The sequence below is a fragment of the Myotis davidii genome, unplaced genomic scaffold, assembly GCF_000327345.1.
Source record: "Myotis davidii unplaced genomic scaffold, ASM32734v1 scaffold277, whole genome shotgun sequence".
Taxonomy (NCBI): Eukaryota; Metazoa; Chordata; class Mammalia; order Chiroptera; family Vespertilionidae; genus Myotis; species Myotis davidii.
The window spans coordinates 893580-911013 of NW_006289214.1; the positions used below are offsets into that span (position 1 = coordinate 893580).

At 38.0% G+C, this 17434-nt stretch overlaps 1 protein-coding gene across 4 annotated transcripts in view; it reads right to left on the bottom strand.

Moving 5' to 3' along the window:
• Nucleotides 1-12712: 12712 nt before the first annotated feature.
• PCDH9 (protocadherin 9) overlaps nucleotides 12713-17434 on the bottom strand; it is a 971700-nt gene continuing 966978 nt past the window's right edge. For all 4 annotated transcript variants that reach the window (XM_006761431.2, XM_006761429.2, XM_006761430.2 and 1 more), the window contains one exon: nucleotides 12713-14873. In XM_006761431.2, coding sequence (XP_006761494.1) covers nucleotides 14500-14873 — 374 coding nt within the window. In that variant the 3' untranslated portion in view covers nucleotides 12713-14499. The remainder of the gene's footprint in view (nucleotides 14874-17434) is intronic.

Consider the following 17434-nt stretch of genomic DNA (forward strand, 5'->3'; position numbering starts at 1 on the left):
AGGGAAAGATTTCCACCCCAGCATGTATAAAACAGCAAGCAATAAGAGCAGTGTTCTAACAAATATTTATTACTGAAAGAGAAAAGCTAAGCCTGTGATATAAGTGGATAACTATTTCAAGTCAGGCGCCAGGAACAGTTTTATAGATTTTCTAGCATCAGAGCTAATGCTTGGAACTTGCTCTCTTTTATGCGTTTCCATTAATTCCCTTCCACTACTGCAGCCCACCATTGCCCTTCTGCCCACCCTGTCTCTACTTCTCATCATGACCCAGGGAGCGAGTCCTGAGAGGAGCCTTCGCTTTCCTCACTGGTGGAGCTGTCTTAACCATTCAGCCCCATCCTGACATTCCGAACTCCATGGCATTTCTAATTGTCAAGGAAAAGCAGGGTCGCCACAGCTGCCACTCTCAATGTACAAAATCCAACCAGTGAGGACTCACTGTAATTTGATATTGTTCCACAAAATGGAGGTTTAAAAAAGGAGTGGGGAGGGAAGACCTATGTTATGATGAAAGTAAGTCAAGGCTTCCTCTTTTTCTGTCAATAAACATTTTCTTTTTAATTTGAAAGAGCAGTGGGTTTTCAATCAAGACCGTTTTGACCCATGATGTGTCAATAAGCTTTAGAGCCAGAGATTGTGGCTGTGGAAAGACAGTAATGCGCCTTACCTCTTGTCTCTCAGTTAATTCTCCAAATGCAGCCACTTCCCAGACCAGAGAATGATTCTATATCATTCTTTAACAGCACCGTTAAAACCAGTTTCTCGTATGTAATACAACTTTGCTAAAGTGTGATTGTGACATCAAGAGCTAATGCAGGACGAGACACTTTAAATATGGGTATCCGATAATACAGGGGTGGGAAAAGGTAGGTTTATCAGTTTCTAGGACTTAAAACTGTAAACTTCCTTTTATCCAACCCTGTATGGTCTTAGAATCAAGCAGCCTTTTCACTTCCAGGACCATCTGTTTTTATTTGCCTAAGGTCAAATTCCCACATTCCCACTATCGTGTGTGTGTGTGTGTGGGGGGGGGGGGGGGGGGCCTTAATGGGCAGCAGGTTGTGTGGTGGTGGGGGGGGGGGGGAGAGGATAAACAAACATTGTAGTAATCCTCTTCAGTTCTAACTGAGCCCTCGTGACATCCTAACAACTCTATCTGATTGTCTTCATTTAGACTTCATGCTGGTTTAAGATTGCCTTACATGTGCTAGGGTCAATGTTGCTGACCAGAATAAAGAGAAAGAAATTCCCGAGCACACTTTCAATGTCCAACCTCACTACAGAATGCTTACAAATCCTGTATTTGCCAATTTGTCAGCCTCAATAATTTAAAAATCCAGATTCCAGCCTGAGCAATAGAAGAAACTCTTGGAAATTTAAGATAGCAGTTTATCTTCCCTGTATAACATAACTGTTTCTATATATCAGAGCATTGATCAAATGTAAATTACTGTCCTTATGGAATATCTTTTAATATATTAAATAAAATGCACCATTAAATAATGACAGAGAACTTATAATTCAGTATTTAATGCAAACACTTAAACCACTGTATTTGAGTATATATTTTTTCATAGTCACATCCTACCACTTTATTTTATAGTGCTGTTTAGCAGTTGTAGTATAATTTTTGAATAGTTCATACAAAATTTGAAAATTTGAAATGTGTTTGAATTATTTATGCTATAACACAAAGTTGCAAAAAGAGAAATCAATAAAGAACTTTGAGCAACAGTGTTTAAACTTCCAGTTAGAATAAACTAATCCAGGGGTGGGCAACCCCTGGCACGTGTGCCAAACATGGCACTCCAGTAACTTTTGCTGGCACACAAACTCCTCTCTTATAATCTTCCATTTACAATTTTTTTTCTTAAAATCGACTTTTTTATTTTTCAGATAAATTCAGTGTAGATGCATCTTAGATTAATAAATAATTTTACATAACATGTATACATTAAAAAATAAATGTATTTTTCATCATCATATACTGTGTTTTTGTCGCTCAAATGAATTTTATTATTTCTTCAAGGTTCTTCACATACATACACCTTAAGAGATATCAAGTAGGCATAACATGTTCTCAAAAAATTAGGGTTGGCACACAGAAGAATTTTGAGTCAGAGATTTTGCTGGTTTTGCGGGCAACTCACAAAAAGGTTGCCCACCCCTGAACTAGTCTAATACTAGCTCTCATATCAAAGTTAAAACAATTTCCAATGAAATAATTACACTTAGCTTTGGGCTTCAATTTTCTGCTTTGGCTTATATGTATTTATTCTACAACCCTAGATTATTCCATATACCTCTTCATACATACATGCTGCATATCATTTTACAAAGTGTTCTATAACATCAAGTTGAAAGAAATGGTGCTTAAAGACCATTTGGTGAAACCACAGCTGATATATATGCTTTTAAAAGTTTTGACAAACAGTTGCCATAGTTATAGCAAGGATAGCTTGTTACTTTTAGAAACAGAAGAAATCCATTTATACTTCACACTATACAATCATTAAATGCCTATCATATCATAAGTCCTATATGAGATGTTTATTCCACAGAGCTAAGGGTCAGTCTCTGCCTTCAAATAGTTCCCAGTGGCCAACAAATAAATTGATAGTTACAATTTAATGTGATAATACTTTCATGAGGCATTGAAGTAATGCAGAGGAGGGGTACCTGGACAAGGGAAAAACCAATCAGTTTCTCTACTAGTATAGCACCTCCCTGCTAAGGACTGATCACTTTTATTTCTGCCTTCTTTTGTGTGTCAGGTAAACCCTGGCAAAGGAAATAAAGTTTAAATCAGCTTCTACCAAAGTTATGTTTCCTTTCCCCCGACAGAAAAACACACACCTTACAACACATAGTATATTAGAAGAGAAAAAAGTATGACAGTCCTCCTAAGTTGGTTTAATAATACCTTTAATACTCGTATAATACCTTGTAATACCTCTATAATGAGCACTTGGAGTATCTTCCAACTGCTCTTAATAGCACCAATGTGCACTTGCAAGAACTCAGAACACCCCACTTTGTACAGGGCCTTTCAATTAGACTGCAGCCATGCATTGATTTCGCAAACATTTGCTGATTCCACAAACACTTACAGAGCCCCTACTACATCAAAGGCTCAGTGGTGAATGACAGAGACAGGGTACTTGCTCTCCAGGAGTTTAGAGCCTAATGGGGGACACTGGAGAGTAAATAAACAAATACACTGTGAGTGCTGTGATAAGGCAGTGGTATCTGGCTCCTTAAGAGCAGTCAAAAAAAGACTTTCTAAAGGAAGTAATATTTTGATCTCTGACTTGAAGAGTGAGAAGTTACCTACGCTAAGGGAGAGAACAAAAAGAGAAGAATGAACCAGTAGAGCAAAGAACCCTCACAGAGGCTGAGAAGCAAAAAGAGCAGGGTGTTTTCAAGAAATTGGGAGTTCGGTTTAGCTGGATGATGGAGTGATCCGTGTTTTGGGGTAGCTGGAGACGAGGCTGCTCAAGTAATCAGAGGGCTGCGCACGCTGGAGTGGGCAGCCTGTTTTAAGATGGATGGACTTTTGGATGGAGTATGATATGGAAACACTGAACAGTTTTAACCAGAGCGATATGATCAGAGTTCATTTTGGACAAAAAAACCCTGGCTCCTTGTGGAGAATAGATTTTTCAAGACTTCAAGTCAATAAGCAGACAAGTATATGTTAAAGCTCGCTACCCCCACCATGTGCCTGTATCAGATCCAATTTAAGCAATGCCCCAGATTTGCTCAGCACCAATTAACTCCCAGGTCCTCGGTGGCATTAGTGGTTTAATGGCTTTAGTGGCTTTTCCTGGTTGAATGCAAAGGGTTGTCACACTACAGATAATGGCCTAACATGATCCGCTCTCCGGACTTCCCCCAGGAGGGTTGTCCTCGCACACCTCCACCCTGCCAACTACAGCAGGACCCGGAGCAGCTCTGGTGCCCAGGCACACAGAGGCTCTGGTTCGTTCTCCATTGCCAGGTTCAGACACAGTCTGGAGTCATGAGCTCCGGCTTCCCTCAAAGCTGCATGGAGATGCTGAGTGGTGCTGAGTTTGAGGCACTTTTGGGATATTTTATTGGCCAGTTGTTTGCATGGATCTGGTGTGTAGGAAAGAAAGCCAGAGTATATGTATAGATTTGGGGGACACTAGGAACTAAACCATTAACGTGATTATGATCACCTGGGGTATGAAGGACAAGAGAAGGCAAAACCTTAGGGGAAAATAACATTGAAACATGGAAAAATAAAGGAGTTTTGCATAGGATTTAAAATATACCCTAGGTGCACAGGAAAAACCCCAGCAGAGTTCATTATTTCAGAAATAAAGGAATAGAACGCTCTAAGAACATGTGAAATGCTGCTTAGAGGCTGAGTGAAGTAAAACCCCAGGGGTGCCTTTAGATTTAGAAATAAACTTGGGCAAGAGAATTTAGAGAAATTTTGTTGGAGTGGTTAGAGGTGAAAAAAAGAGATTGTGTTTTGTTGATGGATTGGTGTACTTACAAGAAGATCTTAAAGTGCACAAAACAGATGAGGTAGCAGAAAAATTAGTGGAAGCAAGGTTTTCTATTTATTCTTCCTGGTTTGTTTTAAATTAGAGAGGCTTGGGCATTTTAAATGAGTATGAAGAGGTATAAGCCTATGAGCAAGGAAAAAGAGGTTAAACTTACAGAAAATAGGAGAGAATTTCTGATAAGTTAATAGACCATCTATTTGGCCCATAGATTTGTTTTAAGCCCATAACCTATTCTAGAGATAATTTTTTCCACAAATTATGGCATTTAGGTTTATTTAGAAAATTTGGAAGATTTGCCAAATGTTGAGCTTGGTATTTTTTTGTGGAAGTAGCTATAGTGGCCAAATAGTTACCATAGGAAGTAAATATGGTTTCTTGCTCCATTCATTTATCTATACTGAACTGGCTTCTGTATTTCAACTTGTACAGGCTTGAACTATAGAGTAACAATGGATGATTATAAAATAAGCCTGAAAGAACTGAAATATATGGGCTCAAAAAAGTTAAAGAATTTTAACAGAGGGGACGAAAGACAAGATATAAGGAGATACAGCTAAGTTTCTGCCTGTTTTGGTAAAAAGTTGAGCGAGTCAGGGGCAAGATCTTTGAGAGTAGAGGACAGTTTATTAGTGAAAATCTATAACAAACTGTAGGAGTAGGATTAAAAAATGCATTTATGATATTCTATATTATTAACATATTTAGTTGTTTTTGTGATTGGAAAATGTTTTAAATGAACTATTGCTACTATGAATAATAATGATTATAATAACAATAAATTTATCTATGGAGTATGTATGGTATTCTAGGCACTATTCTAAGCTCTATAAATGAATCACTCCATTTAATCTTCATAGTAGGCCTATGAAGTGAATTTTATTCTCCCTATTTTACTTCATTAAAAGATGAATGTGTCAATTATATAAAATGCCAGGTTTTATAGTGCAAAATTAAATTTCTCAATTTGATGAGATTCAGGACCATTATTTCCTTTAATTTTTTTTTTACTTAAGTAGGATTTATAAGCTAAACCTCCTAATCCTCATTTCATTATTAATTTTCATAAATATTTAAATATTACAAGGAACTTCACTTCCACTAAATATTGCTGAAGACATCAACTAGGAACTAAATAGTTAAGTATTTCACTTTGTACCATCAAAGTTTAAATTAATTCATGAACCCCTAGAATGCAAAACCAAGGCAGCCTCTTCTCTAGAGCTATTTTGTTGGCCCTAGTAGTTTAAATGACATCCCACAGGAAAATTGGTCTTTATAATAGGTTAACTTTTTGCTTAGAATTCTGGAATTGTATAAGCAATACCAAATTAACAACAACAAAAAAAAACCATCTGAGTTATTAGTACTAAATACTAAAAATAATATGCAGCCATCTATATAACTATGTATTCTTATATCTGTCTATCTATATCTATCTATAATAAAATTATGCCAAGATCCCCAGGTTGACATTTTTAAATAAAATGCCTGTATGTATTTTCTTTCTCAAGAAGATTAATATTTCCAGTGTTTTCATACTGATTATTGTCTGCACATAAAGAGACAGCTACTTCCTGTGAACTCAATACTCAATCATTTACATGAGCTATTAAGTTACAGCAAATAATTAAATATCAAATTATAACAGAGAAAATAAACAAACCCCCTATAAGAATGGCTTAATAGAACAACAGCTTATTAAATGAGATCATGATATTATTATACTATTATTAGCCAAATATTTATATTGAATACTTTGTCATTTGTTATTGCACTGTAGAAAAAGTGCACTGTAAGATTGGGAACTATGGGAAGCTGACATTTAAATTATCTGGTCAGCTATTCCTGGGTGAAGGGATAGACTAATGAATTACTACTACATGCTATAAACTTAGCTTTATCAGGACAGTAATTTATTTCATATCTGTAGTTTGGGATTTTTGTTTGTCAAATTAAGAAGTACTTCTCCATTAGAAACATAAGCCCAATTTCAGGCGTAAGGACAGCTGATTAAAATTAGTGATGCGGTAAGTGAGGGCATTTATGCTTTGAAGCTTAACGCGTAGCTTTCTCCATGATGTTCAGAGATTCCATTCTCCTCTCCACGTGAGCATGAGCTCCCTGGATGTCAATGGGAGCCGCCTTTCCGTGACGGGAAGAAAATAGGCTAGCAGCTAGCTAAAGTTAATTATCAGGCTGTTTTCAGTCCCATTTTAATGCCCTCTTTATTGGCAATGGAAGCCTGATATGTAGCTCACTTTGTTCCTCACCTGATTTTCCAAGGTAGGAAACAGAAGGCAAGTGCAATGTAAAAAGGTGTAAGCTGTGAATAAATACACGCAGGGAACCTAAAAGGAATTCAGCAGTTTTATGTAGCCGCCGGGAACTTGGCTAGATTTCCCAGTGACGCAGTTTAGGCTGTATTCACTCTAAACCTGTGTGTCACTTAAGACTGTGGGTATTTTGTCACACGGCTAAATAGTACAATTGTTGCACATTTAATAAATGAAATATTTAAACCAACATATAAATATGCCGTCCATAGGTAAAACAAACTCTAAGTGGAAAGGGGTATATTTATATCAGAACAAGTTAGTATATCATTTTATGGCTTTTGTGTTTGTGTTTTAAAGGCAATTTATGATTCATTCTCAGAATCAAAAAATGCTGGAATCTTTCATAAAGGGGTCATGTTGCACAGTGGTTAAAAGCCCAGATTCTACAGTCAGACCAACATATCGGCACTGCTGCTAGCTTGCTCTAGGACCTAGAGTAGATTTAATTAAGGCCCCTGTATCTCAGTTCCCTCATCTGTAATATGGTGATACAAATAGTATATACTAAGCAAAAAAAGTGTATGAGAAAAAGTAATGTGCATGTGTGTAAATCCTTAAACTATGTTGAGCAGAATAAGTGCCATATAAATCCAATATAATAAAAGCCTAAGATGCTAAATGTCCAGTCAGGCGGTCGGCCATTGAACCAATCAAAGCATAATATGCTAATGATATGCTAAGGCCGCTCAACTGCTTACTGTGATGTTCACTGACCACCAGGGGGCAGACACTCAGACTGCTAAGTTAGCTTGCTGCTGAGGTACAGACAATGGGGACTGGGTGAGTCAGGCCAGACACTCATTGGAGCTCTCCTGCAGTCGCTTCCCAGCTGGCCAACTTCCCGCATCTCTCCCTGCCCTGATCATGCACCAGTGAGGTCCCTCAGCCTGGCCTGTGCCCTTGTAGTCCTGGACCCCTCGGGGGATGATGGAGAGACAGTTTTTGGCCCAATCCCAGAGGCCAGGCCAAGGAACCCCACTGGTGCATGAATTAGTGCACCGGGCCTCTAGTACAATTACAATTATTAATGAACTAGAGGCCCAGTGCACAGATTTGTGCATGGGTGGGGTCCAGCAGGCCTGGCCCCAATCAGGGCGGATCAGGGCTGGGCCTGTCAGGAGGAGGGGATGGTGGGAGGTAGGCCGGCAGCTCACTTGGAATCAGGGCCCAATCAGTGCCAGATGGCTGGGGAAAGGGTCCATGGTCGATTGGCTGGTGGGCCCTGTCCCCCATTGGGGTTAGGGGGCTGATTGGGGCAGGGTCAGCCATGCTCCCTGGGGGTGGGGCTGGTCAGCTGTGGGAGGTGGGCTGGACAGCCCCAGCCCTGGAATGGGGTGGGTGGGGAGTGCTGATCCGGGGCCAGTGGCCTGGGTGAGGGGCCATGGGTGAGGGGCTTTATGAGATTGGCCAGCCAGCCCCACCCTCTATTGGGGTAGGGGGCAATCAGAGGTGGGGCTGACTGGGGGGAGGGGCTGCAGACCAATCAGGATGGTGGGGGCCATTGGAGACATGGCTGGCTGGGGGAAAGGGCTGAAGGGGGTTGGCCGCCCAGCTCCGCCTCCTATTGGGGTGGGAGAGTGCGATCAGGGATGGTCCGGACAGGGGGAGAGGCTGTGGGCCTATCATGATGGGGCAGGCTGTCCGGTGGGGGGGTGGCTAGCCGGTGGGAGGGGGGCAAGGGAGAGGGGGGCGTTTGACCAGCAGGCCCCGCTCTTGATTGGGTGGGAGAGTCCGATCAGGGAATCAGGGGCAGGCCGGCAGGGTTGAGGGGCCACAAGGTTAGCCGTCAGCCCCACCCCCTGATCAGTTGGTTTGCTGGCCACAATGGGCGTCATAGAGACCAGTCGTTAGGTCCTTATGGCTGTTATGGTAGCTGCCTTTTTATATATATAGGGTAAATAAGACAAAGCCTCATGAAGGTTATTTATAGTCTGTAGAAAAACAAAGAACCACAAATATATTCCCCACATATTTAAGTTTCAGTCTGACAAATGTTCAGCTGGATAGACTTTTCCAGGAAATTATGTTCTGTTTCATAATGTGTCAGACGTCTCTCTCAGTTACTCCAAAGATTTCTGGGCACTGATTAAAGCCACTACTACTCCTACTGCTGTTTGGGACAATCCCAACAAAGGTAAATATTTCTAAAATACTGTACATCCATTGTCATATTATGAAACTTAACTAAAGGCTATCTAACCTACATGCTCTGGGAAGTAAAGATTTTTTTTTTAATATATTTTATTGATTTTTTACAGAGAAGAAGGGAGAGGGATAGAGAGTTAGAAACATCGATGAGAGAGAAACATCGATCAGCTGCCTCCTGCACTCCCCCACATTGGGAATGTGCCCGCAACCAAGGTACATGCCCCTGACCGGAATCGAACCTGGGACCCTTGAGTTCGCAGGCCGATGCTCTATCCACTGAGCCAAACCGGTTCGGCATGATTTTAACAATCTTTTGTAACCTCTTCTATATCTAGGGACACAGGTCTTTTAAATTCTGAATAGGGTTTTATTAGGAATGCTTTAAACAAGGAGATGAGGTTAGGGAATGAGAACATGTCATTGAGGTGAGATATGTTGTATAGGGATTATGGTGCCCTTGGCTATGGCAGCTGAAGAAATTATTTCCTCCTCTTAAAACTTTAGACTTTCATAAGAAACAGAGTCTTTTATATAGTGCAGAGAGGAGAATTAGATTATTACAGGGATCTCGGTGATGAGTGGTATGAGGACCAGCCTAGATGCCATTATTATGTTTTCCAAAGAGTGGAACTTGTAAGCAAGGTTACTTAAGTGACGTATAATTTAACAATTAAAACTATTATAAGTCAAGAAAACATAATTTTATATTGAATTTTATATATTTTATATAGTGTGATTCATGATTTACACAAACTACTACTTAAAACAATGTTAAGTGTAGAAAAATCAGCATATGCAATCATATTGTTTCAAATAGTTCATTTGTTATTGGACCTGAGAGAAAATCATAATGGTAGAATATGATCCACTGAAATATAAAAACCAATTTACTAAATTTACTGATAAATGAAGTGTTCTTCTTTGTTTTTGCTTATGTTCCCAGTAATCTCATAGACAATTATATGGCCTATTTCTGGAAAGAAAGCAGGATTGTTGACATGAATTTATGAAAATATATAAAATATGGAAGCACATCCCTTTTGTCTCAATGTTCTGTTTTTTGTTTTTTTTTTCTTGTTCTTTTTTTGGTAATTTTTCTGTCAGTTTTATTTTTCTGTGATATAAGATATTTTTTGGGGGGAAGAAAAGCAATCTAAAACTAGTTTGTGGTAGAAATAAGATGAGGTTTAAGATGAGAGCTGCTATAACTTTAGCATTTCCCATAGGCTGTTGGCCACAGTAGTGTCTCTGGTGGGGGTGCAAAGAACTGGGGTGGCTGCAGCAGACTGTGAGTGGGGCTGTGTGCTAACCTCATCATGAGTGTCAGAGAAGAAACAATAGCCTATGAAAGCAGTGACCACATATCACAGTTTATAATTTATACCTTGAATGAAGTAGTGTGAATTAACATTATGACAGTCATGTTTAGTAGTGTATATTTTATAAAGATATTTTAGTTCTAAGAGAATAATTTTATTTTTTTCAACAGTGAAAAGCCTAGTTGGTATCTACTAAAATCCAGATTTGTGGTTGTGAAAGAGGAAGGACAGTATATAGAGAATTCATTATGTGATCACTGTGCCTTTAAGGACACTGGGAGAATTTGAAAGTAATCTCTTTCAAAAGAACCAATGAAGGAGCATCCTTTAGGAAGAGAAGATCAGCTTTATTTAAAACAAAGCAGAACAATGAAGCATTTTTAGGCTGGCCACACCACTCCTCCTTTTCATAGTTTGGTTTGCTCTCTCACAAACTAACACCCTGGCATTCACATTAGGATTAAAACTGACAAGGCATCCCTTTCTTCCCTAGCTGCCAAAACTCCTCACTACTAATAATTAGCCATTCCTGGCTTCCAGCCAAGAGAGTTTAATAAATACTTGAATGGCTTCTGGGCCTCAGCTGCATTTGTAGCTTTAGATAAAGAATGATGGGAGTTTGGGAACACTACTCTATTTTGAATAGCATCAGTGCAGCAGCAAAATGACTATTCAGCCTATTAATGAATGACCATTATTTTAATGTATATTTTATATTAGCTTATATATAGAAATGCTCATTCAAATTGGTCATATTCAGCTTTACAAAGTTTATTTCTATTCCTGCCTTAGGAAATGTGTTAGTATATAGCATTGTAATATTTGATAATCACTCTAAAAATCATTATTTTTATACACTTCATATAGGTGTGCTTTACCAGGAAATGTACATGGTTTTGATTTCCAGGAAAACGTTTCATAATATCCAATGTCTGCACAATAAAACAATGTGGGTGATATTTAAGAAATAGTCACCATGAATGCCTTATTTTATGTACTTAATGAGTAAATTATTTACTTTGCACTGCTATCAATCTTAAAATTTCACAGAACGTACAACTGAATGTCTTGATAAGACTAAATATTGTATTTATTAGAAGAAATGCGGTGGAGATTGGAGTTTCTTTTCTACAATTCTGTGTGTTTTTGTTTGTTTCATAAAAAGGAGGGCATTGTTATTGCACTCTCTATGGGAAGGAAAATGTATGAGAGAAATTATTTTAGTTTCTTTCATCTTTTATTCTTCGAGGCAAAGGGGAGTAACTTGTCTCATTGGTAAAAAAATGAAAGAACTGTGCAGGCATAGACTCTTTTTTTGTGTTTTCCCCCAGAGTGAGTTCTGTTTTCAGGATACATTCATTCTCTCTGTGCTGGGGTAGGCTCTGCCTCTGTGAAGGAAAGGAGGGTGTCGCCATAGGTGTGCCTCAGAATAATGAACAAGTCTGACTTAGAAGGGTTAAGGTTTCACTTATAGCCACTGGTCCAAGCAAATATCTTTACCTCTATGCCTGCATATCTTGTCTCTTATTTCCCACTCTCCTCCAAGCTCTAGAGGCCCAGCGCAGCTCAGTGTTTGAGCTTTGACCTATGAACCAGGCGGCCATGGTTCAATTCCCGATCAGGGTACATGCCCAGGTTGCAGGCTCGATATCCAGTATAGGGACTGCAAGAGGCAGACGATCAATGATTCTCTCTCATCATTGATGATTTTATCTCTCTCTCCCTCTCTCTTCCTCTATTAAATAAATAAAAAATATACTTTTAAAAAAAGGTCTAGAGGAAGAGTCAGGCCTGCCTATTTACCCTAAAGCTCTAACAGGAGTGAACACTGATCCAGTTGCGCTGTGGTCGATAGAAACGCAGAGTATATGTGTTAGTGTGTCTTATTATTCTCGAAAGCTTTCTGTGCCTATTTCCAAACCTGAAAGAAACATAGATGAACTTTTGGCCTTTGTTTTAAGGCCTTAATCCCAGAGTGGTTCTCTTCTGCCATGGTCTACAATAAAATATGTGAGAGCTTGTTTCATAAAATCTTACTTAAAAGACTGAATCAAGAAGATAAGCTCACTAACTAACCAATGCTCCCTTCCCAGTTTCTGACTTGAGATTTCATTTTGATGAAATTTGTATGAATCTTGACTAGAAAGTGAACCAGTTTTCTCCACGAATTTCCCTAGATAATGATTTCATAGATTATTAGGGGAATTTTACTATCACTTGGAACGTATTTTCAGAATAACGGCATTAAACCTCTAACATATCTTTCTTGATTTCTAATTAAAAGCTAAGTTTTATCAACATCTCTTTATCCAACAATTAGTGTAGGAATCGTTACTTTGGCTGTTGACCAAGAATTAACACACTCCAATCAGGAATTCAGAACGTTTATTGCAAGAGCTGAATAATTGTAAATAACGTAGAACTGGCAAAGCAGTAACAAGGATAATTGTTTAGATATTTATTCTGTCAAAGTCATCAAACACCCCTCACAAACCCACAAAAATGTACTGCAATAAGCAATGCACCCCTACCCATTATTTTCCATTATACTGTGGAAAAATGTGAATTGCTATTTACAAAGTCATTTTATTTTTGGTAACAAATTATCTATCAGATTAGCAAACCTTTTTTTATTTTATTTTTTCGCTTTTAAACTGATGTTGAACCGTGGCATTAAGATAACTTTCACTTCTTTCAATAAAGACAATTTGTTGCATGCTATTTATTTGTTTAAATCATCTGTCATGCCTTAACAAAAACCTCCTAAGAATGTTCAAATTTGGATTTGTTTGCACGTGCAACTGAGATCTTATTAACATTAGTTGTCACTCTGTTGGTTTGACCTAAGTGACGAGATGCTGGTACCTGCCAGGCATTGACCAATTATGATAACAAACAGTTAAACAGCAATAATTAGAGATTTATCCCTTTATTTCCCCCAACTAGCCTACCTGGAGAATGTTCTGTTACATCATGAAGGCACAACACATTAAATATTTTGTGGCTATGGTCTAACACTTGTGTTACAACAACATTATTGTATATGAGGATCAACACAAACTCTGCCATTTCAACAAACTTGTAGACACACATGTCCCCAATTTAAACTATTTTCAAATAGTAATTTTTCTTTGATATATGCTAATTTTGATACATTAGTTTTTCATGAGTGACAAGTACAGGATATTATATCACTTCCTGAACAATAATTCTTTCACTTAATACTACCAATTAAGTGATTTGCTTTTGCCTACTTTGAAAATAAGAATGTAAAGAAAATAGGTTCTGAATTTCCAAGCTTTTACAGAAATCATTTTTTATATAAAGTTTTTTACTTTTGAGCTTTATGTTATACAGAATCTCGGCATTATAAGCTATCATAAAAGAAGCAAGATTCCAGAACCTTTTTCGAAAAGCAAGTGTTTGAGATCCTTGGAACAATGTGTGTCAAGACAGACTACTAATGCAGAAACACCTCACTGAAAGAAACAACAAAATAATGACAGAGGCAAATGAAAAAAGAAGGAAAGAAGCAACCATAAAACACAGAATTATGCTACACATTTTTTTAGGTGAACATTATAAGTACACAAAAGTTGTTAATAATAACTTGCTTCTATTTACAAATACTTTAACACTGACTTACAAGTGTCCACTAACGTTGTTAACAGCACAATAGGTTTAATGCTTATCTTTTTTAAGTTTTATTTGAAGTATAATGTCAAGTATAGCAGTCCCAGCACAAATCAATGACAAAAAGAGCACAATTCTCTACCTGGATATATTTGTCAGTCATTCTAATCCATGGAACTTTCTTACTCTCCAAATGCACATTCTATTGTTCATAGCAGCAGTCCAGGGTCAAAATAAAATGCAACGAAAGAAAAACAGAACATTTGCACAATGGAGAGATCTCTGGAGAGTTTAACCAATTCTAGTAAACAAGATCACATGGCTAATAGAACTACCCTCTCTTATGCTGTAAAACATTGTATCCTCCATGGTGCTAACACAAAGTTATGAATATCCCTGCTATAAGGGGCATAGTTGTAGAGATCTACTGAATACATAAAGCTCTGACACACACAGTATTAGCATGTCTATTTAGATTAAAGTTATTAGGTCCCATACAGCCTTTTTTTAAATTTTGTATTTTTAGAGTTGGTGTTCCTTCGGACTCTCCATAGCACCTCCTGGTTGCTTATAAGACTTCAGATTGGCCAGAGGAATGTCTGTCATGTGGCTGCCATTGTTGAAGTGGCCTTCATTGGAGCCATACTGCTTCCGGTCGTTGAACTGGTTCCTGTTGCTGTCTTCTTTCCAGGCTCTGGTGAGGGTGTGCCCATTCACAAGCTTGTCCTTCTTGACCCATTCTTTCTGAGGTGCAAAAGTTGAGAGAGGAGATTTGGGGTGTTGATATGGACCTAAGCCAGGAGGCATCCAGCAATTATCAGAGTGGCCCAAAACCAAGCACTCTTGAGTGCACATCTCTGTAGCTTCAGCTAATCCTCGGGGGCCCAAAGGCCCATCTGCAGAGGACAAGAGACAGAGAAAATAAGAGAAGGAAAGGGTTAGAATGTTTCATTTAAAATTATCCAATAGAGAAAAAGTGCATTAGTGATCTCATTTCTCATGAAAAGTATATTAAGTTAAAAAATTCAAAGATTTTTCTGTCTCAATTGATTTAAGAATAACATAGAAGGAATCAAGTTTCTTGTTATTGAGGCAAGAATTGTCTTTTCTTCATTAAGACTTTGTTTATATCCAGAAAAACAAAACAAAACAAAACAAAAAACCAGAAACATCTGTAATAGACACATAGGTACGCAGACAGATATGGGCAAACAGATATACCCATGTGTACGGTAGATGGGAACATGGGCCCCTTATCATGCTCCAATTCTCCCTCCCACTCTGTGGGAATATAGGGAAGGCCATCTTAGGTGGACTGTGAGACCCTGGGAACCTGGTCAACAACTTGATCTAAGAAAGGCCACAGAGAAACTGTGAGGCTGGATTGTAAACAGCCAATGTTTTGATCTTACACAATTTGCACACCTGCACCAACTCCTCCCCTGCATTCCCTGTGTTTCTCTGTTCTCTGTAAAACTTTGGCTGTAAAACTTTGTCTTGGGAAAGTCTGGGTCTGGGTGGTGGCAAAACAATAGCACCAGTGGGCTGCCCAGATGGGACTTAGCAGGCAATTTCATTGGTGGCAGCAGGTGCTGCGGTGACCTTCACAGGTCACCCGTCTATGGTGCACACATAAGTCCTAATATCGCCATGTCTTTCACAGCCAGTCTCTGGGTTATTTCTTTGGAATCCAGAAACAATACTCTGAGGTTTTCTGGAGCCTCAGCACTTTGCATAACACCTTGATATATGATTTCTGATCAAGTCTTTATGTGCCATATGTATTATATACAGATTTATCTCCCAATTCTTAACATAAAGCTCATAGTTATGATAGATTATGAAAAATAGAAATTTTATGTGCAATGTTGAAGAATGTGTAAGTACTACAACTCCATGAAAACGAAATTAAAAAGCACTACTTAAAATGTATTATTAAAAATAAATACTCTAAATAAATAAATAAATAAATAAATACTCCAAATGACAATATATAGTGCTTTTCCATGTGAATATTTGTTTTTATAAATGAAATCACATGAAAATAATTTTGCAACATTTAAAAAATTTAAATGATTATTTTAAAGAATACTTTCACTAAAGGCACCTGGTTAATGAAAGCATTCTGAAATTCAAATAGTAAAGAAGCCATTTGATTCTGAAGCCAGCATTTGCTTCCTTCTGAGTTTAACCTATTTTCAAGATTTGTAATGCACAAAACTATAACTAAGTTGCAAATTGTATCACATGGAGTCTAATATTCAGGGGCAAAAGTTATCATAGATATTTCTCTTTTATTTCTTTTTTCTAGCAGGCAATCTAGAACAAACATTTTGACCGTGATTTCAAAAGTAAACTCTTTTGTGATTGTGCAAAAAGATATCAGCCTATTTACTGAATAACAACAGCCAAGTAGTTAAGGAAAACAGTGTTTTTTGTTGTTATTTTTTTTTCTCCCTTGATTAAACAGTCAAGTGATAAGTGATAGCTTGGAAATTAGGAATTGATTTTATGAATGAGGTTAAGTGGATAGGTAAGAAGGCCTGAGGCGTGAAGCAATTTGAAAAGCAGAGTCATCAGAATAAAAGTGTAGAAGAAAAAGCAGACTACATACTAGCAAGGTTGCCTAATGAACAATTAAAATAACTGAAGAATTGAAATGTAGGTCTTTGCAAAAACCCATGTTAACACTACTACTGTTTTTAAGTGCACTATAATTGTAGGGGTTTTATTATATTATCATCTACTTGTTTTAATAATATTTAGTCCTTTCTTGCATGTTAAATGACACCTACTGTGTTAGGCAATAGTTCATAGCAAATACCTGAGATCACAAAACACCGGGGACATCAGAATGGATACTGGATGTGAAAAAAAAAAGTGGCTAAAATGTACTTGCCTGCACACTCAAATTTTAGTCATTTTTTCAAATCTAAAATATGCTCTGCAGAACTATCTTAAGATTCCTTCCCATCTGACTGGTATTCCCATTCCCTTAAAAGCAAACAGTTTTATTTTGTTTAAATACATGTTTATTACTTAAAACTATTTCTCTCATAAATCTCCAATGATTACTTACTTCCTGGATATTTAATTGAAAACTTCTCTATGAGCCTTTCTTTGACCTCTGAATTCTGCCCACATTTTAAAAGTTTGATCCAATTTCTCCCTTTTGGGTTTGCTTTTGTGTGCTCAGTGACTCTATCCAACAGAGCTAACAGAGTTGCCCCAACCAATCCACCCTCCTCACATTAGGATCACAGGCTTAGAAGATGCTGTTCACCTGGCCTGTTTTCATTTCGTTACTTACTCTTTCAAGGGTCAACTTGTTTCCCACATACCACACAAGCTTCCAAACTCTACGAATTCGTGTCTCGTCTGTACCTGGAAGATTTCCACAGAGCTTCCCTCATTGATGAATAACAAATTTCCCGGAGAAACTAAGATGGCGGCTAGC